Source organism: Drosophila navojoa, chromosome 2, assembly GCF_054131105.1.
Source record: "Drosophila navojoa isolate 15081-1374.11 chromosome 2, UAZ_NAV_1.0, whole genome shotgun sequence".
Lineage (NCBI taxonomy): Eukaryota > Metazoa > Arthropoda > Insecta > Diptera > Drosophilidae > Drosophila > Drosophila navojoa.
The window spans coordinates 5,937,549-5,964,591 of NC_142890.1; the positions used below are offsets into that span (position 1 = coordinate 5,937,549).

The 27,043-nt window shown below is 41.7% G+C and overlaps 4 protein-coding genes and 1 long non-coding RNA gene across 11 annotated transcripts in view; 1 reads left to right on the top strand and 4 right to left on the bottom strand.

Moving 5' to 3' along the window:
* T48 (FU domain-containing protein T48) overlaps nt 1-8,634 on the bottom strand; it is a 40,061-nt gene extending 31,427 nt beyond the window's left edge. The window contains exons 1-2 of the mRNA XM_018113101.3: nt 8,417-8,634; nt 6,215-6,858 (exon numbers count right to left, since the gene is read on the bottom strand). Coding sequence (XP_017968590.1) covers nt 6,215-6,545 — 331 coding nt within the window. The 5' untranslated portion in view covers nt 6,546-6,858; nt 8,417-8,634. The remainder of the gene's footprint in view (nt 1-6,214; nt 6,859-8,416) is intronic.
* On the bottom strand, nt 866-6,208 carry LOC149092080 (uncharacterized). Of its 2 annotated transcripts, none has more exons than XR_016196261.1 (2): nt 5,126-6,208; nt 866-5,073 (listed from the first exon to the last, which is right to left on the bottom strand). It is a non-coding gene; the product is annotated as an uncharacterized LOC149092080 (long non-coding RNA). The 2 variants fall into 2 exon arrangements; XR_016196259.1 differs by having other exon boundaries at nt 866-5,085.
* A 186-nt stretch (nt 8,635-8,820) lies between the features above and the next one.
* Mink (Mitotic spindle and nuclear protein) lies at nt 8,821-11,420 on the bottom strand. Of its 2 annotated transcripts, none has more exons than XM_089256691.1 (4): nt 11,198-11,420; nt 9,806-11,128; nt 9,675-9,746; nt 8,821-9,610 (listed from the first exon to the last, which is right to left on the bottom strand). In XM_089256691.1, the coding sequence occupies exons 1-4, from the start codon at nt 11,211-11,213 to the stop codon at nt 8,925-8,927; spliced, it is 2,097 nt and encodes a 698-aa protein (XP_089112817.1). In that variant the 5' UTR covers nt 11,214-11,420; the 3' UTR covers nt 8,821-8,924. The 2 variants fall into 2 exon arrangements, with proteins under 2 accessions (XP_089112817.1, XP_089112816.1); XM_089256690.1 differs by having other exon boundaries at nt 9,806-11,131; nt 11,198-11,357.
* Nucleotides 11,409-16,020, bottom strand: LOC108659536 (uncharacterized). 4 transcript variants are annotated; one of them, XM_018112514.3, is made up of 9 exons: nt 15,819-16,020; nt 15,352-15,460; nt 14,467-15,254; nt 13,836-13,992; nt 13,114-13,385; nt 12,217-13,049; nt 11,921-12,157; nt 11,734-11,865; nt 11,409-11,673 (listed from the first exon to the last, which is right to left on the bottom strand). In XM_018112514.3, exons 2-9 carry the CDS (start codon nt 15,453-15,455, stop codon nt 11,572-11,574), a joined length of 2,625 nt encoding a protein of 874 aa, XP_017968003.1. In that variant the 5' UTR covers nt 15,456-15,460; nt 15,819-16,020; the 3' UTR covers nt 11,409-11,571. The 4 variants fall into 4 exon arrangements, with proteins under 4 accessions (XP_017968003.1, XP_017968002.1, XP_089112814.1 ...); XM_018112513.3 differs by having other exon boundaries at nt 13,114-13,427; XM_089256688.1 differs by lacking the exon at nt 15,819-16,020 and adding an exon at nt 15,580-15,795 and having other exon boundaries at nt 13,114-13,427.
* A 130-nt stretch (nt 16,021-16,150) lies between these two features.
* Nucleotides 16,151-20,623, top strand: LOC108659541 (prolyl 3-hydroxylase sudestada1). Of its 2 annotated transcripts, XM_018112521.3 has the most exons (7): nt 16,152-16,322; nt 18,471-18,561; nt 18,819-18,958; nt 19,043-19,240; nt 19,305-19,499; nt 19,550-20,167; nt 20,234-20,623. In XM_018112521.3, the coding sequence occupies exons 1-7, from the start codon at nt 16,274-16,276 to the stop codon at nt 20,545-20,547; spliced, it is 1,605 nt and encodes a 534-aa protein (XP_017968010.1). In that variant the 5' UTR covers nt 16,152-16,273; the 3' UTR covers nt 20,548-20,623. The 2 variants fall into 2 exon arrangements, with proteins under 2 accessions (XP_017968009.1, XP_017968010.1); XM_018112520.3 differs by lacking the exons at nt 18,471-18,561; nt 18,819-18,958; nt 19,043-19,240; ... (1 more) ...; nt 19,550-20,167; nt 20,234-20,623 and adding an exon at nt 16,530-18,305 and having other exon boundaries at nt 16,151-16,322.
* The last annotated feature ends 6,420 nt before the right edge of the window (nt 20,624-27,043 follow it).

A 27,043-nucleotide genomic window follows, 5' to 3' on the forward strand; every position in this document is an offset into this window, starting at 1 on the left:
TAACTTTTTTCTATATACATATTTTATATATTTTTTATATTATTTTTGTATCAATATTTTGAGTGTTTTGTACTCTAATTTCATTTTTTTTTTTTAATAATTTTTAACCTAACAAATAAACTTTCTACACGCCCAATTTACAGTAAAAATATTCTAGATCATTTAACTTGTTAATATATTCAACAATATGGAATTAATTTACGTTAGATCAAGAAATATACAGATGCCAGAATGCTAAAAAAAAAGAAAGCCAAATTTCTAGGTCAGAAGCCAAATATTGGTTTTATTTATTCAACGTGGTTCGACAAGTCAGCCGGAGGCTTCTTGGAGCTCTCTTGCGGTTGCGCGCTCAAAGTTCAAATGTCAGCTACACGCACGTGAGTAAGAGAAAGAGAGAGGGACAGCATGTGGGATAAAGAGCGAGAGAGCAAGCGCATGAGTCAAATAATGAAATGAAACATCTGTGCGTCTGTTTATGGCTGTTGCAGCTCGTCTGTGATTTCTATTTCAATTAGGCGCTGCTGCTGCTGCTGCTGCTGCATGTGGAACGTCAGTCAGGCAGTCAGTCAATGCAACAATTCGTCAGACAGAACCATAATGATCTAACAATAATGCTCTTAATTTTCTTCTCTGATTATTTATTATGCATTCGCTGCACATGAGTTTTATCTACATCGCCATCAACATCTGCATCTGCATCTGCATGCGGGTGCTGCAACACAACACAAGTTTCAAATGCTCGAATCCCGAAAGCTGCGCCGCATTTCAGAATTTATAGCCAGCCCTTCGAATTTATGTTTTGGTTAAGAAACATAGCATAGTCAAATTTTATGTAGAATTTTACATTCCATGTTGTTTTCATGTCTGTATGCTCCATATGCATGCATTTAGAAATACATTAACACATGCATATACTGCCAGCTCTCACCCACGCTGCGATTCTGTTGACATGGCTACAACTAAAAACTGATTTGAATACCCTGCATTTATAGTGAAACAATATTTGGGCTTATAGTGTCGTATGAGTTTCGAATAGGCAAGAGCTAATGCTATAGGAGAGAGATATGTATGTTTATCAACTGATTGTTAAGCCTATTTGATGTATTATTAACATCAGTTCAGATAGCGCTAGATTTTGAGATTGATTTATTAATGTAAATCGTACATAAATATTTCAATATATATACACATAAAATTCGCATTATGTTATCATTTATATCATAAATAATTCCAGATTTATAGTTATTTATTTATATTCTTTTCTAGGATATTTTTAGACTCTGTATTCCAGGAAAAAACTATTTCGAATTGGTTTAGTTAGCATGTCTAGGCTAATTATAGGATATCTAGCAGTCGACCAGTGCTCATTAGCCCCCAATCACAGTTGCATACAATGCGTGGTTACATCTCTTATCTTTAGCGTATTTTTCTTGTTGAACATTCACTTTTTTTGTTTCTTTCTTTTCTTTTCTTTATTATTTTTTGGCACTTTCTTTCTAGCTGAAAGTTCGTTTGGTTTTTTCTTCTTCTTCATTTACTTTGTATGTGAGTGGGTGAGGAAATGTCGTGGAGTTGGGGGCGCTGTACATGCGTTAGCCACAAGCAACAAGCCGTTAGCCGTTAGTTGCTTTTCAAAATGTAAATACATTGGCAGACACCTGTTTATGGCTTTTATACATTAAATACAAACTCTGTCCGTCTGTCTGTCGGTCTGTCTGTGGCAACGTAGGTGGCTTGCTTGTTGCCTCAAATTGTTGCACTTGCCATTGTCTGTGGCATATCTGGCATGTAGTTAGTTTGTAGCTTGTCTCGAGCCAAGCTAAAAAAAAAGCCAGAAAAAAATACAATGCCTTGATAAAAATCTGTAAATTTGCCCATTTACCCATTTGCTACGCTGCATAGAAAGTTGAATTTGAATTCAATAAAATCAATAGATGAAGCACAGTGGGACCAAAACTAACAAAGCTAAGAGTAATACATTTTTAAGATAATTGAAATATCGTTTGTATATATTTTTAATCATTTTCAAACAAATTTATATGCATAGAAAAATATTTCTAATATATTAAAATCAACTTGGCCTTTCGGAATTTACAACTATATTTTCTGCACCATTTGGCTGTTGTAGACACGCTGACATTAGATCTGAACCATGCCGAAAACAGCAAAGCGGCAAAGATCATACAAATTTAAACTTCAGGCAAACATAAACAAAGGAACGGGGCATAAATACATGTAAACAAATCAATATACAGACATACATACATACATACACATAGACACATGTACATTGCACAATTGTAATATTTGAAAACAAATAAGCAGAGCAAAACTTCTGCTTTGGCACTGTGAGCAGGAGTTTCAGCAATGAAAATGGGCTAACAGAACGGAAAATCATTAAAATCTACTTTTCTTTTTGGGTTTCTTTGACTTTTTTTTTGCAAAAGGTGTAAACAAAACAAAAATAATAGCGAGAAGAGATCAGGCGAAACGCAGCGTGAGTTGTGACTAGACAGAGTGTTAAAAACTACCTGTACGCTACGCAGAGACGTGGATGCTTAGATAGACATAAGGTGCACGCTGGATGCGGCATGCAGCATGCTGCATGTGGTCATGGCGTGCCGAATCGCCAGCCATGAAATGTGGAAAAACGCCATGAAATGGGCTTTCGTCAAATTAGCGTGCCAGCGTTAACGACGAACGCATCTGCAGATGCTGTGCGAGTGTGAGTGTGAATGTGTGTGTGTGTGTGATCTGTGTGTGTATTGCACTGTGGGATATTTCGCACTTTGCGCTGGCAGTTCAATGTTGTTCTCGATTTGCTACCTGAGCGAGCCCAGAGACTGACTCTGTGACGGACTAACTGACAGAACTTGCCTTGATTTATTTGAAGCTGAGCGGTGTATCTCTTAAAATACCCTGTGAAGATGCTAAAAGAGGGTATATTTTTATTTTTAAGGCAACTTGAGTGGAGATTTTCTAGCGAGGAAGTATTTATTTTTTTTTTTAATAAATTTAGTCTTTTGTATTCAAATAATAAAACAAACAGAAAATAATCACAGCTTATAATATATCATTTTATTCTTTAGTATTTTCGTATAACTAATAAGATCAAAGTTGCTGGGAAATGCCTCTGAAATCCACACAATTCAATATGGCCACAAATCATCATAATAATGGAACAACAAATACAAATCCACCGCAATCTGTTGAATGCAGGGCATCTGCTAGTCGTTCACAGTGATTGCAAACGTCTTTTATGTATCTAAATTTGCATTTGCATGTGACCTGTGCAAGTGCTGGAAGCCTTGGTTCTTATCTAATGTAAAGAACTCCTCGTCGCTGACTTTGGCACTTGATCCACACACACACACACACATACAGAGTATATACAACAAGGCACACTGGGAGACTGCCGTATAAACTGTTTAAACTGAGCGTCATAAATACTCCCGTCGTTTAGTTTTTACGATTGTCGGCTGTCTTTGTTTGCCATAGACTCGCACCACACACACACACACACACAGGCACACATACATTGCCATGCTGAGATACAAGTTCCAAGTATCTTTGAACGTATCTAAATGCATATACAAGTAAATGCCACAGCACTGTGTAGAGAAGAGTTGAGAGACCAAAGAGCTCAGAGCTCAGAGCACACAGCTCACAGCTCAGACAAGAGCCTCCTGCCAAGATATGTTGGCGACTCCTGCGTACTGTACCCCAAGCCCGAGCGAATCCCAATATCATCCAAAAACAGGTCCCCGCCAGGGCCAAAGTTTGCGTGCCTTGCAGACATTTTTATGGTTTCTTCTGCTGCTGCTGCTGTTGCTGCCGGATCTGCCCCAAAAAAAGAAAAAGCACCAGCGAAAAATTACGAAAGAGAGCATTTATGGGCGCTCAGGTAGAGTCTACACAAAATTTGTTAGCTCTGCAAACTCTTTGAGTGCTTTGAATATTTTGCAAACTATTTCAACCATTGAATTTTATAGCGTATAACAAACTGAAATGCCTAAACGGAAATTCCAGCTTAACATTTATGTCTGTGGTAACAGAGCTTGCAAATGATTGAATCTTGAGCTATATGCATTAACTTTCTAGTATTACTTCAGCTTAAGCGAGCAGAGGATTACAGTTACAGACAATAGAAGTTAACACTTCTTTTCCTGGCTATATAGTGTACATTGGATTTCTATAAAACTTTACACCATGTTTACCACACTTACGGTAATTCCATTAATAATCTTCATATCAAATTAGTTTGTCTATTCTAAAGTGAATACAAATTCCTGTTAACTACCTTTCTAGTCACACAAACCAACTAACTCTTCACCCCATGCATGAATACATATTCCTTTATACATATCCATTACACTTCTACACACAAATTTTCCACACATCCAGCACTTCCATTCATGGTCTCCTTATCGAATTCAGTCCGTCTTCATATGCTTTGAGCTCTGCCGCGCTCTCCAGGAAAGGTTCAGTTCCAGCCCCAGCCCCAACTCCGATTTCAAAGTTCCAGCTTCGACTTCCAACTCGATTCAATATTTGGTGCGTCTCAGGTATTATGGGACGGCGCTTATCTAACCTTATCTTACAACACTTTGCCGTCTCGTTGGGTTGTTCGGCTGTCGTTTCGGTTGTTTATGACCTGCGCCTTGGCATCGTGGCATCGTATTTCAAAAAATTGCTTCCAACAAGTGCATTTCTACCGTCCCACCGTCCGTCCGTCTGCTCTTTTTCAGTTCAGTTCAGATTCATGCGTGTGTTTTCTGTCTCTCTCTCTCTCTCTAGCTCGCTTGTTTTTGGTCTGTGTGTTTGTCTTTTGTGGTCTCTCCGGCTGGTAATTCAATAGCTGGGCAACCACTTCACAAAGACGCTGCCCCCAGCTGGGGCATCCATCCATCTATCCAGGATGTCAACCGCACAGCTTAACGCTTTCGAGACTGCGGCACGCTCGGCACATCCGCTGCTGCTTCAACAAATTATGTTGGCTCATTATAACGAGATTAAACTGTAATCACTGCGAGAGAAGTGTGCTGTACACCATCTCATTCTCTCTCTCTCTCTCTCTCTCTCTCTCTCTCTCTCTCTCTCTCTCTCTCTCTCTCTGTCTCTCTACCTTTGTATTTCTTTCTTCTCAGATTTGTCTCTTTGCTGTTTCATACACTTTTTGGGAACACGGAACCCAAGTGCTCGCTTCCTGTGTCCCCAAACAGACCCGAACGCTTCAGCGCTTCTCTTCAGTGAAAGGGACGCTACTTTTGTAGTTGATGTTGTTGTTTGTTGTTGTTATTATTGTCATTGCTGTTGTTTTTGTTTTGTTTTGTTTTTTATTTATTTGTCTCTTGGCCTATTCTGTAGCCCTCTCTTTTTTGTATTTAAATGTCATTTAAGCGGCTTAACTTGCGTCGCTTTTTATGACAACATTTGCGAGCTTTATACGCCAGCCAGGCCTCGTTTATGAGCGTGAAAATGAAAGTACTTTCCTCATCTGGCGGCTGCCTGACTCGCTCATTAGCTTGCCCTTTCTCCATCTCTTTCTCTATGTACCCCATCTCTCTTTCTCGCGTTGAGTCTCTCATAAGAAATGATGACTGTGCAGCTCTTTGACGCCTGGCGAACGTTAATTTTGAGCTTTCCGAAATATGCCACAATTATTTTGTTTTTGACCTGGCAGCTGATGAGTAAGCCACCATTTCAGATGATCAGATACACAGATTATATATCTGTATACATATGTATACAGATGATTTTTATATATTTTCTATATAATCACTTAAAGTAATCCTCTTACTGAGTAATTTAATTAAAATGTGAATATTTTGATAAAAGTATGTTAAATAGCTCTGTTATTAACAGACCAACAGTTAACGTTCGGTTAACATTTGCAAATCTTTGATCAACTGAAATATCTTAACGGTTGAAAGGCAATCAATTAACATAGGCAATAAAATTTACATAAATGTTAACCATAATGTGAAAGTAAATTTCTCCATTACATTACCATAATATAAAATTTACGTGAGTTGAATATATTCTGATTGTAGGACTAATCTTATTCACATCAAGTTTTTCCCAGAATCTCCGATGAGATTAATGTAAGTCGAAAGTAAATAATTGCTTTTTCTTTCACCAACGTGCTTCAACTTTAGCAATTTATTTTCAATTAACATTAAATTTTTTACGTCTAAATTTGATGGAAACTCACCTGAATTTAGCTGCACGCCTGGCAATACGACCGACGACTCCGCTTTGAATCCCATCATATTATCCATATGATCCGAATTAACTGCTTCCTCTGCTTCCGCCCCTCCGCCACCGCCTCCTGAAGCTTTCTCTAGCTTCTCGGCGCCCATGTCCAGTGTGGTGACTGCATCCAGTTCCATGTCGATCAGCGTGTTGCCTTTGAACAGGCCCGCGCTTCGGTATTCCTTGGCAAAGGGCGTGGCACCCAGCGCCGCCCCAAGCAGCATGAGCAGCAGGCAAAGCAGGCGACACACGCGGCACATTTCACATTCAGCGGCTTTTCTGTGCCACATTGCGAGAGACAATTACAGTGGACACTCGGCTAGACATAAATTGCTAGTTGAATTATATAGCGAGTGGCCTCAATTAACGGCACAAAGCGCACAAGCGCTGATAAAAATAACACACAAACTTAAACCTTTTCACATCAAATTAGTTCAAGTCTCGTTCGGGACTTGACCGCAGCTAAAATTCAATTATCTGTAGGCTTTTTTTTTTGCCTTTTTTTTCTTTTTTTTTTTTTTTTGCCAGTTATAAAAAAATTATGTCACCAATTAGCGAACGACTTGAGTTACGGTTGTTGTTGCTGTTTTTTGCTTTTCGACACTGCAAAGATACAAAAGAAAAAAAAGGGAAAGCGTCTGTTTAGATAAAGCTTTGGGAATGGATATGTTTTAGAGACTAGTTTCTTTTTGAAGAGTTTGACAGAACTGTCAGGTAAGATCTAAGTGACCTAGTTGTTTAGCCATAAAAATTGCAAACATCAAATATAATTATTTTATACCATTTATTAAAAAAGATATCTAAAATAATTTTAAAGTTGTATTAAAAATAGACAACAATTTGAAAGAAATATAATTCTAGGAAAAACTAATTGGAATTCATATTCTAATTTCCAAAATTTCAATTTTCTAGTGAGCAGTGTATCGTATTCCAAAAGTTGTTTGGAAATGGTAATTGAATCTTTCCAGTAATGGAAGTTACACAGCTTCTACGCTTTTAGCACTTAGTATTGTTCTTTAATAATATTAAAATATTCTCTATAAATGAATTCAAATAATTTCAAATGATTAATTAAATATGGATGCAAAGCACAAATATATATTTTACTGTACTATGTTCATGAATATGCATGTACGAAAATATACATATTCATATATGATGTATGTAAGTATCTATAGATACACAGCCATCTTTACATATTTACTCATACATGCATACATGCGTACATATGTAAAATGGATTTTTTTCATATTAAAGGATTATTAAAATTCACATAACAAAAATTAAGCAGTCTAAGTAAATGGGTTAACGGAAATTCTTGCACATATTTCCAACAGCTGCTGTCGACTTGTGCGTTGGCGCGACAGCAAATCAATTAAAAATGCAACAACATATCAACTGGCGAGTTTGAGTATATGCATATGTATGGGTGCGTAATTTTATGTGTGTATTTGCGAACGCGATAATTTCCATCACAAATTCCCATAGGCTGTTGGGCATGCGCGGAAATAAACGCACGAATTTCCACAATGAGAGGCGCGCAAATGCAGAGCCCACAATAAGCAATAAACGCATAAACGGTAAACAAATTGCCGCTACCTGTGAGACAGTCCATAATCCACACAAAAACGCCTTAAAAGGGCGACAGACGCACACACACACATGCACGCTTGCATCGATATATGTATGTATGTAAAATGAACACTCAACAAACTGTGAATGATGCGCACGCATATGAATACATTGGCTCGTATGTGCATATGTATGCAAGCATGTGTAAAGCGCCGTTAGCGCCGCTCATAAATGTCAATGCAAAATGTTGTTGCTGCTGCTGCCGGCACATATGGTGCAATCGTCCTCTCTCACTCTAGCACTATGACTATGAAACGCGTTTCATTTTTTTGGGGGAAGATGCGAATTTAGGCGAAAGGAAAACAAAAGCCTGCAATATGCATGCGTGTGTTTTTCTGTGTGTTAAATTGCCATAAGAAACGAGTTTTGTCCAAATATTTTTGCATTACAGCAACGAAAATCCATTAACAATGCAAATATACACACATACACTCCCACACGCACGCACGCAAAGCTGAGCAGCGTTTTTAATATCCGGCGGGAAGAACAACAATAAACGTTCGTTATATTGTTTATATTTACTGCGTACCTTCTATGCAACAATTAGTAATTGTTGATCAATTTATTGGACACACACACTCACGAAACATCTACAAATATTGCGCGTAGTTTTTTTTCTTATTCCATTTGGCGAGTTTTGCGTGAATTAACGGTAACGGTAAAATCGAAAACAACTCACGCGCAATTTCGCTCCACCGACCGCACGCTACGACAACGATCTTCACAATAACGAGCTGAATGTTGCTCAACAAACTGGCCAAGGCGCACAGCGCGCGCCTTAGCAACATGTATACTCAACCTATCTCAGCTTGCAATCGATTACAATGCTGGGCTGCTATTTGTAAATATCGATAAGTGTGGTGAATTCTTAGTTCATTGTCAATGAATTTGTAGCCGTTCACTTTTGAATAACTCATTTTCGCTTGCCCCAAATTTTTGTAGTAAAATAGAAATATAGATATATTATAAAAACGAAAATTAATTAAAAATACAGAATTAAAAATATATTGTAAAACGATTATTAGATAATCGGGGCATCAACCAGCGTTCTCATCCAGTTGCCGACGATGTTGCATTTGCAGCTCAAAACGACGATTCGAGCGAACTCCCCGCACAATTTCGCTTCTCTTCTCGTGACCGCTTCGACCCTTAAACATTTCCATATGCCGCTTGCGACGCGCTTCCAATTTGTTCTGCGTGGCATCATCCCTCTCGCCGGGCTTCACCTTCGCTATGCTCTGGCTGCTCCCTGGTCCACTTGAAGCTGGAATGAACAGCTTGGATGTCACCGAGGTGGACAAATTAAATGCCGGCTTCGGCACCGTTCTATTGCTCGACAAAGCGGGCCGAGCCGGCACCAATGCCTTGGGCTGTGTCACACCAACAATCTTGCGCGGCGTGGGCAGCAGCTTCACCCGCTCCAGTTCCTCCGGCTTCAACGGTGTCAATGTATAGCTGGGCACTTCGATCTTTTTGACTGCACGCGAGCGCACTGGCGTCTGCTTCTTGGCTGATGAAACAGTTCTTTCCGATTGTTGTTGTTGTTGCAGCTTAACTGCAGAGCTTGCTAAGACCTTGGCACGCACGGCCTTGCGCTCCATGTGCTCCACCAGATTCTCCATCTTCTCGAATTGCTTTTGATGAATTGCCGCGAAATTTGGCAGTTTAGTGCGCGGCTTCAATTTGCTGGGCGTAACTGTGGACTTGATGGGAGGATATTGCTCTGGAAGGATATGAAAATGTATTGGTACAGGTATATAAATGGGATATATATATGCTGCACTTACTCATCTTGGGAATGCGACTTGGCATGGGATTTGGCTCCAAGGACTTGGAACGTTTGCGACGCTTTGTGACATCTAGCAAAGGGAAAAGTTTTATTATTATAATTGCAAATTGATATAATTATAGCTCTTACTACTGTTGTTTAGATTCTCCCAGCGCTTATCAATATCGTTGACATTGGCCATTTCCACGGGACTGTAGAAGGTGACTCCCTTAACCTTCGTCTCATTGGATCGTGGTATTGATTTCGAGCGTCTGAGTCGTGGGTTTTCCAAAAAGATTCCAGATGAACTGGCTTCGCAATCTGTGAATTCCGTCTGGATTTTGCGTTTGAACGGTGTGGGAAAGCGATAGGCCATTGGCTTGGCTGGGTCACTCTCATTGCCTGCAGTTTCCGGTTGCTTGAGATCCTCATCAATTTGCTGTTCTTCCATAATGCACAAGGCGGGCATCACTTCATCCGCATGCGGCTTGTCATCGGCATCGAAGGTGACGTTCAATTCGTTCTCTGTCTCGCCATCGTCGATCATAATAAGGGATGGCATCTCGTCGTCTTCTTCTGGTTGATGCTCAGCTTCGAGCGGGCATAGGCCTAACTCATCCATATCATCCTCTTTAAATAGAGCTATTTTTTGATCTAGCTCTTGGACAGGTTTAACATCATTCTCTATTATATCTGGACACAGCTCCACTTTAATCTCTACTGGAGTGGGCTCAAAAGGTTTCTTCTCTCTTATTTCCTCGTTGCATTTCTCATTCTTATTTTCATCATAAGCATTGGGCGATGACGAGACTGTGATTGCTTCTGTTACCTCTAGGTGCTTGAAATCTTCCTCTTCCACTTCTTTCTTTTCTGTTTCCAATTCCTTCTCTTCCTCCTGCTGCTTTATCTCTTCGTTCTCCTTATTTTCTACCTGGTCCTTTATCTTATTTTCTATCTGTTCCTTTATCTCATCGTTCTCCTTATATTCTATCTGCTCCTTCATCTCTTCGTCTTCTTGATTCTGCTCTTTTTCGTCGTCGCCTCGTTTTTTCTGTGCCTTTTCAGCTTTTGAGGATTTGGCTTTTTTGGTTTTGCGACTGCGCTTGCCCGAAGTGCGACCCACCTCAGCCACGGTCCATTTCTGTGTTTTCTCCTCATCTAGATTCTCTTTGTCGACAATGGTAGTGTCCTTTTTCTCCTTGCTGGCAGAAGACAACAGATTCTTTTCAATTATGTCCGTATAGTCCAGAGTCGGGCGCACGCTCTTGCGGGCACTGCGACGCGGCGTTTCGCAGGCTTTGCGGATGGATGCACTGGGTGTCTTTGGCAATGACATGAGCTCATCATCGTCGGGTACAGTCTCTCTATTTAAAATACTCTCATTTTGCTTTTGAAGAACAGCGCGTCGCGTCTTTTTGGCTACAGGCGTCTGTGGGGCTGCCTCCTGGCGCAGCAGGACGCCGTCAATTTGAGCTGCTTTAAATGTACAATTTTGTTATATTTGTATCTCTGAGAGAATAAGGCATCTCATTAAGTATTTACCTGCAGTTGTTTCCATTATTTTATGCCAAAAAATTCTTGTACACTATGTGCGCGTCTCTTTTTTTCGTTGCTTTCAAAATTGTTGTATGCAAAGCCAATGTTAGCTAACACGCATTATGCGCTCGATATGTGGTAAAAGTATCGATATCTCGTGATGAGCAACGATAATGTTAGGTACGCTTGGGCCTATCGATAATAATGTCAAAAGGCGTTGAATTTCAAAAATGTTATTTATTAAAAAGTTCTTTGAAAAAATACTATTAAACGGTGTACTCATTTAAAATAATGACAGTTTTATGATGGCAACAACGACTAGCAAGTCAAGTTAAAATGAAAAGCGATGGTATGAATATTAAATATGTTATAGCATAGCACTAATCGCTCTGTATTATCGGGGTGCTCTGACTGCTGAGGGCCAATTGATAGGCAACCTCAAAGGCCTGGCCAAGAGTCAGAATTATTTCGTTAGCGAGTTCCTGTAATGATATGCAATTAGTTAAATATATTGATATAAATTAGAGTTGAAGGCAGCCTACCAAATTGTCAACCATAAAGACATGACAATAATGGAGCTCCTGCTCTTTGGTTATATAGGCGAAGTAACGCATATCCTCCGCATCCTGGCACACGCAATTGATGTTCTCTATGTCGTGCGAGCAGATGGTAGTCTGTCATAGATTTAAAATAGAGTAAACTCGCTTGCAGATCGTTTCGGTAGCTCACCTTTAACTCGTGATCTATGAACTTGACGCCCATGCAGGAGACAGAGATATCCACCTGGAGGCGAGTCTGCAGATTAGCTGCCTTGAGATACTTGGTGGATGTATTGCAATTCTCCAGCAAACTTATGTCGCTAACACTTGAAGCTGCCTTCAGCTTCTCATCGATCTTCAGCTTCTGGATGGACTTGCGCGTCGAAATGGTGCCCTGAAGCTGCCTGATGACTGTTGAGCCCAGATACTGCAAGGATTGAAGTCAATTAGCAGTTGAATATAAATTAAGATATAAGTTATATATACATAAACAGAGTAATGTATTTCGCCATAGACCAGCGTATATGGTGAATGGCACCAATGGGAAGCTGGACTCGGCGATTTGACCAGCAACAAATCCTCCGGATTGCGTATGTGCAGCGATTGGCGAGCGTCTTCCATGGAGACAGGTGGCAGCTTTTCACTGTGCATCTCCTCATCCTGTTGCTGCTCCATTTCATGCTCTTGTTCCGGGTCCTCATCTATCTCCTGCTCCATTTTCTGTCCCTGCTCTGGTTCCACGATGCACACCTCATTGCCAATATTCTCGAAGATCGTATCAATCTCGGCCCACACACGCGAAGCACTAAAATCCTCGCCAGTTGTGGAGAATCGCTGCTTGGACAGACTACGCCGTGGATTCAATGCGTTCACGTTTCTCACCATGCTGGGCGAACGCAGACCACGCCCATCCACCACATCTTGCGCCAAGTTCAAAGTTGAGCCCTTAAAGAGGCCAGCGAAGGGCTCATCGCCCACAAATTCCTCTACCTGATCGGAGCTGCAGGAGATCTGAGAGTCATCTAGACGTGGCGGCTGCATAAAACTAAAGATCGTGGTCTCAGCCTCAACCACAGTGGGTGGCGGATAGTCGGGCGTGGGTGAGTGGCGAGCAATATGCTTGATGCTATTGTTGATATTATTATTATTGTTGTTGCTATCTACAGCCTGCCTGGGCAATATATTCTCATAGTCTAGATTTAGGCGAGTGCGCGGCATAGGCACCGGAGCTTGCAACGGAGCTTGCATCGGAGCTTGCACCGGAGTTTGCACCTTCATCTCCACATAGTCAGATCGAGTTTTTGCTTGAAGTGCACCAGCTGAAAAAGCAAAACAAATGTACTTTAGTTAAGGATTGGGATTTGGGCATGTTAAAGCACTTACAGCCGTTGCTGTGGTTGCTCCGCTCCTCGCTGCTGGAGCTGGGCTTGAGCAGATTGATGAACTCATAGGAGCGCGAGGGTATGGAGCCATTGGAGAAGGTCAGCGCTGAGCCGAGTAGAGCGCTCTGATACGGCTGCTTGTAGACTGGCTTATAGCTGGGCCACAGCTCCTCGCGTGGCTCCAACGTGTGCATATCGCTCACCGACTTCTGTGGCCTAATGGGCTTCATGTCCAAGTAATTGGGTGGCCTTTTGATGTAGCTATCCAACGAGCTTAAAGAGTGCGAAAGTCCATTTGGTGGAGGAACTTGCTTGCTACAGTCAAGTAGTTAAATTTTGTTTGTTTTGAGAGGGTGGTAGTAGTGTTATGTGGGAGAGAGAGAGAAAGAGATAAAGAGAGAGAGAAGACCAGACCCGTTATATGAAGGCGCTGTGACAATTAAAAGAACTACCAACCAATTGATTACGCTGTGTGTGAGTGTGTGCGAGCGTGCGTGCGTGCGTGAGTGTGCGTGCGAGTGACATAGGATGATGATCATGAATTCTATTCTGGAGCCGATCGGAGTTCACATACAAATTAATGCCTGCATTTCGTTAATTGATCTCACAAATTATAACATGTGTATTTAATGTGGGCGCATATGAGAGAGAAGTTACTCGGATGCATGTGGGCGTGTCACATGTATTTCAGTGGTTCAGTGGTTAGTGCGTGCGTTGGCTTACTTCCTCTGCTTGGATGGATCGCTGAGCTTGGCCTGCTTCGGCCGCTGCACATTCTTCTCATAGAGACGCTTCGGCAGCGACGACGACGAATCGATATGGTTGACCAGCTGCGTTTGATTTCTGCGCAACATCTGTGACTCAGTCAATTCGGTAAATTCTGAAAGTAAACAATCCGTGTGGGTGTTAGAATGTCAATACAAAGAGAGCACAGTCACGGGCACCACTGTGATATACATATATATGAATAACTAGCTTTAAAACTATATAAATAAACTCTATCTCTCTCTATATATATATATACATATATTCCATCGATGAGTTTTATTTTAAGCATTGCAGACCGAGAGTATATGTATATATAGAGAGAGTTACACATTCCGTAAATCCTATTCGAAATCATCTTTATAAATATAAATTACACGTAAAAACATGTTTAACTAACTAACTAATAATATATATGTATATATACTCTATCGGAGTGTTTTATTTGTAATCATATATTGCACCTCATCAAGAATATATATATATATTGGGGTTACAGCGAGTACGTTACATATTGCGTAGTTCAATTGAATCACAGGATTACTTATAATACATTTTTAATCATATTTATTTTGGTCAAGTGGCGAACCTTTGATGATGGCCGCAATCTCGTAGGTCACATGAGGTGGATAATCGGAGAGTAATTCGAGGGCGGTGCGTCCGTTGCCGTCGGTGGCATGGACATCGATGCCAGCTCTGAGTAGGGTCACCACCACCGACTTCTTGCCACACAGCGCTGCCTCGTGCAACGCGCTGCCCGCATTGGTTAGAATGTTGACATCGACGCCAGCTGCTAGCAGCGTTTCGACTACTTTCTTGTGGCCATTGCGGCTGGCCAGGTGGAGGCAAGTGTGCGTGAATATGTGCTTGGTGGGCGTGGGCGAGTATTGGTGCGAGTAGCCAAGCATTTCGGCAACCTCATCCTCGTCATGACGGCGATAAGGAGCAATCAGATCGGGATCGACGCGCAGCAGAGTTTGTACCGCCTGCAGCCGGCCGAATTGTGCAGCCAAGTCCAGAGCCGTCTGAAAGCTATTGTTGCGTATGGTGGGATCGGCGCCATAGGAGAGCAGTATGGCCACGACATTGGTGTGCCCGTGCTGGGCACTCGAATGCAGCGGCGTCTCGTTATCAATTGTCTGGGCATTCGGATTGGCCGGCTTGCAGCTATGAAATAGGAGCATCTTCACAATATCCTCATAGCCCGCCCAGGCGGCCAAGAAGAGCGGCGTCGTGCCACGTATATCGGGCACGTCCACCTCTGCATTGTGGGCGAGGAGTAGGCGGACTATGGCGCTATGGCCATTGAGACAGGCGTGATGCAATGAGGTATATCCATTGACATCTTGGCAGTTGATATTGGGACTTCGACGAAAGCTAAAAAAAGAGAGAGATAAAGAGAATGAGAGAGAGAGAGAGAGAAGTTATAAATAGTACGTGGTAACTCTAATACTAATACAACAATTGCGCTCACCTGGACAGTGGACCGTGTCGCTTGGTCGTCAGCTCCAATAATTTGCCAACGGTTTTTATATCCCCACTGCGCGCCGCTTCAAGTAAATGCTGATCCTTGCCCATTGGAGCTATGTCATTTATCAAAAAAGAATACAATACTTGTGATTAAACTAAAATACAATGAGATCATAGCTACACCCCACCCCCGCCCACACCCTTTTAGAGTAAACAGGTCTCTCTCTCCCACCCGTTGTCTCATCAGGTGGCAGTCAGCTGTTTCAGCCCACTGTAAACTTAGCAGCACGTTCCAATTATTCACACATTCCAATGGGCACACACACGCATAAACAAACACACCAGTGCATAAGGTATGTTTGTTTTTATAAACGTGTTGGATTTAGGGCCTACTCTTCCAAGGTCATCGTACGGCATTGCCACCCAAATTTTCACCAAAAATAGTTCAACTTCTCATTCTTATGCACCTACCGACTAGTTTTTCACTTCCTAAATAAAACACTTAATTAGTTATAAATGCGGATAGCTTGACACAAATTCGATCAAACATTATTATGTGTGCTGCTGCTGATCGTTGAACAATTAATTAATTATGGTGCTTGTACGTGGAAATAAGAACCACTGCAACAAGTCCAACACTCTACACTATCAACAAATTGAAACGAACTGGCAGTAGAACGATCGCTCAAGTTGTGCTGTTAAATTCTCTCAGCGATTCGTGCCGTTGCCTCACTTTTGCGTTCTGTTGGCTCCCTTTTGCGTTCTGTTATCTCACTTTACCGGCATGTGTGTGTAGTCGATACTTATCGAATCGTCTTTTGCTGTCAGTCGGAAGCATCGATGTTTTTGCTTCAGACGCTCGATGTACATGTTTCATTTGGTTAATCATATTAAAATTGAATTCTTGAAATAGCCAAGCACACAATATGGAAGAAACTAGTCCTATGAAGCCCAAACGCAAAGACAATACTGAAGGTGAGTGGAAGCAAACGAAACCAGCATTTAAGTAGCAAAGAACTGCGTATAAATGATAAATGTGCCGGCACAACGAGTTCAATAGAGACCGCTCGTCCGTGTGTGTGCGTGTGTATAGGTGTGTGCGCTGGCCATACATTAAAATTTAAGGTATGCCTTTCTGTTTAAATGCTTAATGCAATGTCATTCATTGTGTTGCCCTTGCAGATAAAACGGGCGAGGAAACGGCCGTGCCAAACAGTGACGGTCCACAAAAGAAATTGGCGAGGCTCAATGAATCGCTGGAAACGGCGTCTGGAGCGGGCGACGCTGACGTGCAGCTGGCACTTAACAAAGCTTATCAGCAAAAGGATGTGACGCAATGGCTGCAGTCAGCGTGGGCCAAGCAAGCGGCAAGCACAACAGAGGAGACGACTGGTGCACAAATCTATGGCGAACCATTCCAAATAAGCTTGCTACCCAGTTTCCTAGAGACAGATAATACGCGGGCTTTGGTCGACGAAATGATCAACAAGGTGCACTGGTCGCGCAAGCAAATGGATTTGTACGAGTTCTACCAGAGCACTGATTTGTCCAATATGCTCGAGTGCCGGCTGCTCACGAACTTCCTGCAGATGCTGCGCAAGCAAGTGCGACCCTGGCTGGAAGAGATCACAAATCTGAAGCTGGACTATGTGTCCGCCTCGTGCAGCATGTACAGCTGCGGCGACTACTTGCTGGTGCACGATGATCTGCTGAAGGATAGGCAAATCGCCTTCATTTACTATCTGTCGCCATGGCAGGGTGTTGAGGAGTGGAGCGCAGAGCAAGGCGGCTGCTTGGAAATCTTCTCCAGTGATGAGCAGTGCTATCCACAGTTTCCCGTGCAACGGAAAATTGCGCCCAAAAATAATCAGTTCGCATTCTTTAAAGTCGGCTCACGTTCCTTCCACCAAGTGGGCGAGGTGACGACCTTTGACTATCCCCGTTTGACGATCAATGGCTGGTTTCATGGCGCCACCAACGAGGCCTTCGCGGCGGACTCTTCGCGCGCCTTTCCTCGCCCCAGTTACCTGCAGCCGAATGTGAATAATAATCCCAGACTGGGCTTGCTTCTAAACGACGTCTACCTAAAGGCAGCCACGCGTCGCAGCATTCAGAAACGGATCGAGGAGAACTCGGAAATATGTCTGTATGAGTTCTTCAAACGCGAAAAGTTTGAATTGGCTCGCGCACAATTGCTGAACGATGAGTCGCTGAGCTGGCGACGACAAGGACCCGCCAATGCGCACAACTACGAAGTGATGGATCTGGACACCGCCAAGGGCACTGTCCAGGAGCTGCTGCAACTGTTCCGCAGCAATGCCATGTTTCAGCTGCTGCGCGACTTCACCGATCTGGATCTGTATGGAGTGGATGCCATTACGCCCACTTGCAGCGTGGAGCTGCAGCGCTGGTCGCACGGCAATTACACGGTGCTGGGCGATGGTCTGGTCAGCGAGGAGAATACCCTGGATTTGGTTTACTATCTGAATGCGGCGGAGGGTGCGGCGGTTATCACATATCTCTCACCTGATGTGGAGCAGCGCACGGCCCACAGGAATGGCTTGGATACCGACCAAAGCATTGATAATACTGACGATACAGAGGACGACGAAGAGTGCCAAGATGACTCCGTCCTCCTCACAATAACTCCCGTGGACAATGCCCTGAACATTGTCTATCGCTGCGAGGGCACCACCAAATTCACCAAATATGTTTCGCGCAACACGCCGCTGGACAAGGGCCCGGTCTTTGTAATATCCTGCAGCTATAGAGAATAATTGCGATGATTTATCCACGTTATGCCGCCGCACGTACAAGCCATAAATTGTTTTCCAAACAGGCGCAATGCACAAATATTTAACTCTGTTTTCTAAAGCTCAGCGAGAGAATGTTGATTGTATTCAAGCGGGAAAGCCACTAAATGAAATGCCCAATAAAGTGATGTATAAAGAAACGCAAGCGATCAAGAATTTTATATATGCAAATGACAAATTATTTTCAAGAGTTTAGCAAATGCATTCTTCAACGTTATTTTTTTATCAATAAGTTTTCAGGTTTAGCAAAAATTCTTTACCCAAATTGTTTTATCATTCAAATTCGCATTTTTGTTTGTTTTTGTTGCAGAAAAGTACCGCATTGCTGCAACGATTGCGTTCATTGTGGTCATCGTTGGAATTGGCGTGCCCATGTGGTGGAAGACGACCTCGGTCCACAGGTGAGTCAGCTACAGTGGAAACTCACTGTGGTGGATGATTATGATTATATAGAAGCAGAACCAATGGAGCTTCAAGTGGTCATTCGTCACAGTGAACACCCTGTAGATGGAGTGCAGAAAAGACTCTGAGACTACCAAAATATAGCTCATATATTATATCGATAGCTCTCATATCTTCGCACACTCTATAAAAACTCCTCTTTAATACAGTTTTTACTGCATTTACAATCTACAAATTTGAATTCTGTTTTTTCCAGAGCCAGTTTACCTTCGTCTGCCATTGAGCGCCTCAGCGACCAGCCCATCAAAACAGTTGTGCATGTGTCCATCTATACGCAGCAGCCAGAACGCGCCCAGCTGCTCATTACGGAGCTGCAAAATGCATTTAAAGACAGCGGTATGTCCAAAGAGAAAAAAAAGAAACAACATCATTAATCATACGCATGGCATGGCACCATTACTAATGACTATGTCCATTTAGATTTTTGGATTGTGAAGTTCAAGCAGCTGCCGCCATTCGCCAAGGCAGCCGAGACCCATACGCCGGCCGCCTTGGAGAAGTTGCTGCTGCAGGAGCACCCGCAAAGCGAGGGAGATTTCATGTTCATTGAGTGGCCCAAGCTGGAGGATGAGCTGCTGCTGACCACGGAGCGCTCGGCGCTGATGCGCAGCGATGTCAGTAAGTAGCAATGGCAATGGTTAAAAATTTCCACGTTAATCATTGCGAATCTTTCTCATTTCAGCTTCCAATAAGATAGCGCAGCTGCTTCATTCGAAAATTCTGCAAACCTATCGCGTCAATCAGATACTCAGCACAGATGAGCGCATCAGCGTCAAGTCGGAGGCTCCACAGCCTGAATACGATGTGGTTATTTCCGTCCTAAATCCCAAACCAAAAATCACCAATGCTCAGTGGAATGTCGCGCTAGCTGCGCAGAGTAAGTTCGTCCACGGATTTCAAGCTCGCTCTAATCCCTTGCAATTGCAGCTTATATAGAGCCCTTCCTGGCCCAAATCTCTGACATATCCAGCTACACAGTGCGCACTCAGTGGAAATATCGTGTGGCCATTGAAGCCGAAATGAAGCAGGTGCGCGATCAAACCAAACTAGGTCGCCACTATGCGCTGCAGGAGTCAGCCCTGCCGCATCTGCTAACATCCATAGCACAAAATTTGAGCGGAAGCATCTCGGACAGGCCCGTCATCAACTTGGTGGTGTATATACCGCCCTGCAGCACTGGACCGCTGCACATATACAATAAAAAAAATGAGATGTTGACGCGAGACGGTGTCGATGCATTCATTTCCCCACCCTGGGGCGGCTTCATAATAGCCAATCCGCCCGAGAGCGTCTGTCTGGCCTATATGAACGATGAGCCACCCCAGCAGTATTATGTGAATACCAATGATAATATGCAGGTGATGCTGGATCAGCTGCACAAGCTATTGGACATCAGCAATGAGGTGCAAGTCGCTGGCGTCAAGACAGTGGACATTGAGCAGCTGGCGCCCAGGCGCTGGGAATACGAAGCCTATATAAGACGCAGCGCTATTCGCCACATTGCCACGGCCAGCAACACGCTGCAGAGTCTGATCAAGTTATTGGGTAAAGCAGAGCAGAGTTAGGACTAATTAGAATCATATATAATGTGTGTCACGCTTCGTTTTGCAGATCAAATTAGCTACATTGTGATAGACGATAAAGTGGCCACCGCCATAGCCAATTCGCATAGTGATATTCTGGCTGCCAAGGCCGCTTTGCTGGAGCATCGTTTGATGAACGCCTCGGCGTTGGCCAAGCGCGCCTTTGTGTTCTCGGAGCGCGGCTTCTTTGACGCCAGCTTGTTGGCACAGCTTTACTTTCCTGACGAGCAAAAATACGCCATATACATCCCACTCTTTCTGCCGGTCATGGTGCCAGTGCTTAGCTCTTTCAATATGCTGCGCAAATTGCTGGACCGCAAGCGGAAGGTGAAGCAGCCGTAAACGAGCCATATCGAGCGCGCGCTTAGTCAACCAAATTATGTATCATTTAAATTAAAACAATTAAGAAGATTCTTTAGAGATTTGAAAATTTACTAATAGCTGAGCTCGTCCGTTGCGCCCCTCCTAGTAGCGTGATCATCTTGCCGAGCATGCACTGTAGACGCTTACGCAGATGAGATATGCGCACAATATACGTAGCTTCATCTTAGTGCGTATATATATATATGTATATATAAAGATTTCGATCCAAAAGTATTATTTGTACATGTAAATAATTTTGATTACTAAATCGAGGCGAGCAAATGGCACTTCGTAGTGCCTCAATTTTTCCTGATGACTTTTATTGCCGGTAGGTGCGATATCAGCGCAAAAATAAAATATATATATATAGTTTTTTTTTTATGTCAGGGCTGAGAGATGCCACGCACCCACATCCATGCCCACAGCCCCTCCGGGCCAATCGAGCGGACGCAGCGTGTGAACATGGCGCATAGGTCAGAAGCGGGATGCCGCCTCATGATGAGTGTCAAAACAAGCAACAAAAGCTTTGCCAATTTTGTTGTCTTCTCGTTTTGTTGTTTTTGTATTTTTGGCAAATCAAATGTTGTTACACTCTCGCAGACAACAAAGTGCAACGAAGTTGGTGTAGTCGACTATATAATACCCTAACAGGTTTTAGGCGTGATGAAGCATAAATTAACCAACAAGTTGAAAAAGTTTAACTGGACTATCAATGCCGTAGTCCCGAATATATATATTTTTTATCTTTAAATATTTGCTATAACATTTTAGCTTTTGGACTTCCCGCTGTTGTCTTCTTAAACTTGTGTATTAATTCTTATCTTTATCTTATTAGTATTATCTTTATAGTATTACAGTGTAAATTTGTCTCCCAATTTTCTTTCGTTTTATTATTATCTCATTCAGTTTAATATGTTCTCTGGTTCTCTCTTTGATTTTCTCTCTTTCCACTTCCTTTTCTATCTATGTACATATATATAATATCTTTATCTTTCACTTTCCCACCTCTATTTATATATGGTTTTTCTTCCTCTCGCTCTCTTTCTATTAGATTAGATTTAGCCGTCTTGTTAACAACTATCCTAAATTTCCTATAGACTTCATTTTCTTCAATATTCGCTCCATATGCAATTCTCTTAAAGAAAGTATTTTCCACACTCCTTGGAATTATATTCCACTTATAAATCCTTGACATAGAAATTGTCAAAATCGAGTGTCCCATCTGCATTAATACTAAAATAGGAAGAGGTACTCTCACGCACCCCTTCTTATCGTCCAATCCCATCACAAGTCGAATAAATATTTTATCCACTTGGTAAGGGAATTCAAATTGCATGCGAATGCAAATAAAACAAAATCTCTGCGCAGCTGTCAAAACTCGTTAAACATTGAATTGGCTTTGGCCACGGCTATGGAGCTTTGAGGCTTTGGGCGCTGATCGGTTGAGGGTGGAGACGGAAGACGTGGCCCAGCATCGTCGGCAAACTATGGGCATTAAAAACTAAATAGTTAATTTTTAATTGCGCATGGCTCGTTGAGTCGAACAACAACAACAACAACAACAACAAAACAAAAGCGTCGTCAAATGAATAAATGTGAGTGTGTGACTGTGAGTGTGAGTGTATTCAACAAGTATTTGTCTCTTGTATTGCAAAGGTTAAATATTATTTTAATGAGCTGAGCTGAGCTGCGCTTGTCTGAGACGCGAATACTCGAACAAGAAGAAGAAAAAACTACCTTTTCTCCAATTTACGTTAGCCAAAAAGGTCAACAATGTGACTTTTAACCAACGCCAAATGCCGTCAGCTTGCCAAGTGGCTTTGTGTCACGGCTTCAAAGCGAAGACTTTCGATTATGTCCCTGTAACCATCCAGCTAGACCACATGCCACATGGTCACATCATGCATAGTAAATCGAGTCGACTCGTTGGACTCCAGTGGGGAGGCACGCCTGCACTTGCGCAGGGCTCATCATCGTCTGCATTTCCGGCTCCGATTGAGTCAAATTACATGCCATCTCCTCCAATTGCTTTGGCTGGCCACAAAACTTCGATTTCCCACACGCAGCCCGAGTCGGATTCGGAGCCAAACCGCACGCACGTAAAAATTCAATTCAGTTTAAGAGCAGCAACTCGTCTCAGTTTTTTTTTTTTTCGAGATTTCAGATTTGAGATTTTTCAAAGAAGTCAGCTAAGCCGAAGGCTAACACAACAACGAAACTAATTTTGATGCGGTTGTTAAATATTTCCAAACATCTCAACTCAAAAATGAGCTGGCTGAAAAACAAATCGGGCGGAAAATCAAAACGAATACCATATACCTTAGCAGGGAAATTTCGTACTACCTTTATGAGCTCTAGTTCAGGGAAATATTTTTAGATTATCTGCTAACGTTGCTGAGGCTCTAGATGTGATAGTGGTTTAATATATTCAAGTAATCCTATATGATGTGATTTTGTTTTTATAGGTGTTGTAGTGGTTTAATATAATGAAGTGAGACAATATGATCTTCTCGTGTTGTTGTCTTCTGTTATTGTTGTTCAATATGATAAAGTGACTATATGCTCTTTTGATGTTGTTATAGTGGTTCAATATATTTATGTGATATGTGATATGATCCGATTGTGGCTCCAGAAGTCAAAGTGATTATAATATAATGAAAATATTCTTTATGATCTTTCGACGCTGTGGTTCTATGTGTCAAAGTTGACCAATATTTTAGTTCTATTTAATATATGTATGTAGTGGTGTCTTAAAATATTTAATCCCTACATGTTGACATGACTCTATATAATTCGGTTCGGTTTTATATGTATTTGTATAGTTTCTCTATGTGTCATTCTGGCTCTATATAGAACTGTTTGTTATTATGACATATATGGAGCCAAGCACCAAAACAAACACATAGAGTTCTGATTTAATCTGATCTGGTATAATATACAGGCCTCAATATAATCTCTGACAAAGGCAGGGAAGATAGGCCAAACTACGAAGTTTAAAGACTCTCCTCATCAAAGATTTCATTTCATTTCTTTCGTACTTACCATATTCATGATACCCCACTTGTACACTGTCCGAGGGCTTCAATGTGGAAATATTATTGTTGTTTATCGATGAAGATGTTGCACTATTGTTGCTTGATGGACACTTAAATGCAATTGCCGCAACAAAAGCAGCAACAAGGCGTATAATTAATAATTGATTACGCTTAAAAACGGACATTCAGTGCCCAGCCCGAAGAATGTCGAGCTGGAGAATTGAAGAATTGATTGGTAAGATATGTAATAAAAAATAAGAAAATGGCACAAAGTACAGGGAGCCAGGTGTGCCCATGTGTTTTGGCTTATATGGCAGCCAGTCGCGCAATTGCCAAATGCGCTTGGCCATAAACACTTTTGACCATAAGTGCAGTTGTTGTTGTTGTTGTTGTTGTTATTATTATTGTTGTAGCAATTGCTGCTGCTTGGGCCTCTTTGCGTGTGTGCATGTGTGTGTGTGTGTATTTTTTTTATTTAATAGCTGCGCTGCATTCCCATCGCTGCCAGCTCGCTAAGTGAAATTAATAAAAATTGCAATCAAAGCTGAACGATGCTGCGGCTGTTGCTGCTGCTGCTGCACCAAAAACGTCAATGCGTCTGCGCAATGCACATAATTTGTTTAATTAATTACGCCAACACATTTTCATTGCTGTCGATTGGCCAATAGCCGTGATGTGATTTTTCACATAAAAATAGAAATAGAAAAAAAATACAAATGGCAAAAACTGTAACAACCGAACGGATTTGGCAGCTTTCGAAAGATGTTGCTGCTGCGGTTGCTGCTGCTGCTGCCACTGTTGCTGCTGCTGCTGCTGCCCGTCAGCAACATTCTCAGCATGCGCCAAGGCCAGTGGCATTTTGTCTGTGCATATGTGCCTGCATCTGCGTTCATCCGCGCACATTGCAGCTGGAAGTTCAACTCAACATTTAAGCCAACTTTTGTGAACGGCAAAACTTTAGTTGCTGCGCTTTTTTTTTTGGGTATAGATCCACGCTGGGCCCACTGAGAATGCTTATATAGGGTAGATTGTTATTGTTGAAAATATGTGTGTAAGAAACAAATGAAGGCTTGGCTGATACCATAAATTTTATATACCCTTGATTGGGATCTGTAGACTGAGGGTGCGTTTGGAATGCTCATAGGAATCTCTTTCTCAGCTTATAAAATTTTTTGAATATGTCAGAAGTATGTTCGCCCTCAAAAAGTTGGTTTTCCCTCATTTTGTTTTTACTTCTATTAAATCGATGCCTCCGTTACAGCTCGACTCTTTGAAGACTCGTATCGTGCTTAGAGCAACTCTCAAGTTTACTTATCAGTAAAATATTCCACCATAATACACATTTCTCTTCACATTCCCTTACTAAATTACCCTTTTCAGGGTATCTCATAGTCGTGCATACCCAGCTACTATTTTTGTAGTACTTTGTATCGCTTCTTTGGAAGTTGTTTAGCATTTTCAGCTGTTCTGGGAAATCTATGGAGCTAGCTGCGGGCAAAAACTAGAATTGGGCTCGTGACACGACCAAAAAGCGCCTCAGCTCGTCGTCTTTATTGACAGCAAGTTGATGCAGTGTAATTCACGTGCACTCTTTTATGTAGAACATGTTTAGCTATTAAACAGCTACATTTGTATGTATTAAATTGATTTTTATAATAATTCGTATAATTGTATATATAGTTGCATAATTTCATTTAAATTAGAAAATAATATTCAAGTTTATTTCTTGATTCGCATCGTCATGCTAATTGAAGTTTTGTATGCTTATCTGCTTATTCATTAAGGAGGAAATCTGTTTAGTTTCATAAACTTGATCTCGCCTTACCTAGATCACTTCTTATGCTCAATGCTACAACGTTTCTTTTCTATCGATACAAATCAAATGCCAAAGTTGAAGCTCATATCCGTATGCACGTTGGCCTATAGCAAACGTAGATTAAGTGCAGTTAGGCAAATCAAATTAAGAGCAACATCAGAATGTATTTCTCGATATTGCTCTACTCGTATCTAGACATTCCTCTGCTCTGTAATATTCGCAAATTCAGGCGAGAGTGCGACAGTCTCTCTCGTTAGCGTGTCGTATACGTAATGTAATAAAGTTGTTTACATGACAAGAGATGATTATACAAATTGACAAACTCTTGCAGCTTAGGCCGAGATCTCAAATACAGCTCGACTAAATAACAATAAAAATTTAATTTTTTTTTTTTTTTAATTTGTGAAAATGACAAATTACGCGACGAAACGTAATTCGAAGGTTTCACACAAAACAAAAATTGTTTGCATAGATTCATGTTAGATAAACAGAAATAATAATATAATAATAATAAAAAAAATGGCGAGTGATTAAAAAGCGTTCAGTAAGAAAAAATGTTGCTGTCAGAAAATAATAAACAAAAAATGTATATATAAAATACATACATACATATATATAGCATGCACTACAATGCCTGGGAACTGCTGAGAGCCGAGTGCTGAGGGCTTGTTGGATGCTGCTGGAAAAATGTCGATGCTGCAGAGAGGTTTACGATCGTGCTCAAGGACGCTTATAAAACAAATAAAGCGAAATGCATTAAACAAAAGCAAAAATATAGCTTGCCGCCATTTGACATAAATGCCAATTTAAATGCTGCAAAACGCATAAATCAACAAACGAGAGTTTGTTGTTGTTGTTGCTGTTGTTGCTGCTGCTGCTGCTGTGGCTGCGGCTGAACAAACGTTCAGCAAGTGGCGCACCTTAAAAACGTTTTTCTGACTTTATGCCCGCGGCAAATGCAAAGCAATTGAAGAAGACACCAAGCCGAAGGGAGCAGAGTTCAGTCAACAGCAACAACTGGGTGACAAAAAAAAACCAAACCGTTACAGCAAATGGCGTTTAATTGAATTAACATAAGCCAAGAAAAGTTGGCTTAATAAATGCGCATAATTTGGCACATCCTGGTCAGTTGGCATTTAGTGATGCTGATGCTGAGTCTAGAGGAAATGACAGTTGCAGTTGGCTGCTGGGTCACAGCAGCAACAGCAGCAGCAGCAGCAACAGCAGCAGCATGAACAATGCTCAGCGGCAAAAGACTGAAAGCTCATTAACATGATTACAATGAATAATTCCATGCACATGCACACACATATGCATATACATATATATATGTATATTGTATGTATTTATATTCCAACATTGTTGCAAATAATTACGAAAAATGCATTTGTATGGCTATGCAATTAGTCACAGATAGCACAACAACAATAACAACAACAACAATCTGCTGGGTGTCGCTGCAGCATCTGCAAGACTGCGCGTCGCACCACGTCGCGCCGGATTCTTGGCGAAATCAGCTGCCAGGCAGCACCTTTTGCCGTTTGCCATTCCCATAATTTGCAATACATATATATACATATATTTATATATATATACATTTTTGTTGTTGTTATGTATTTTGTTG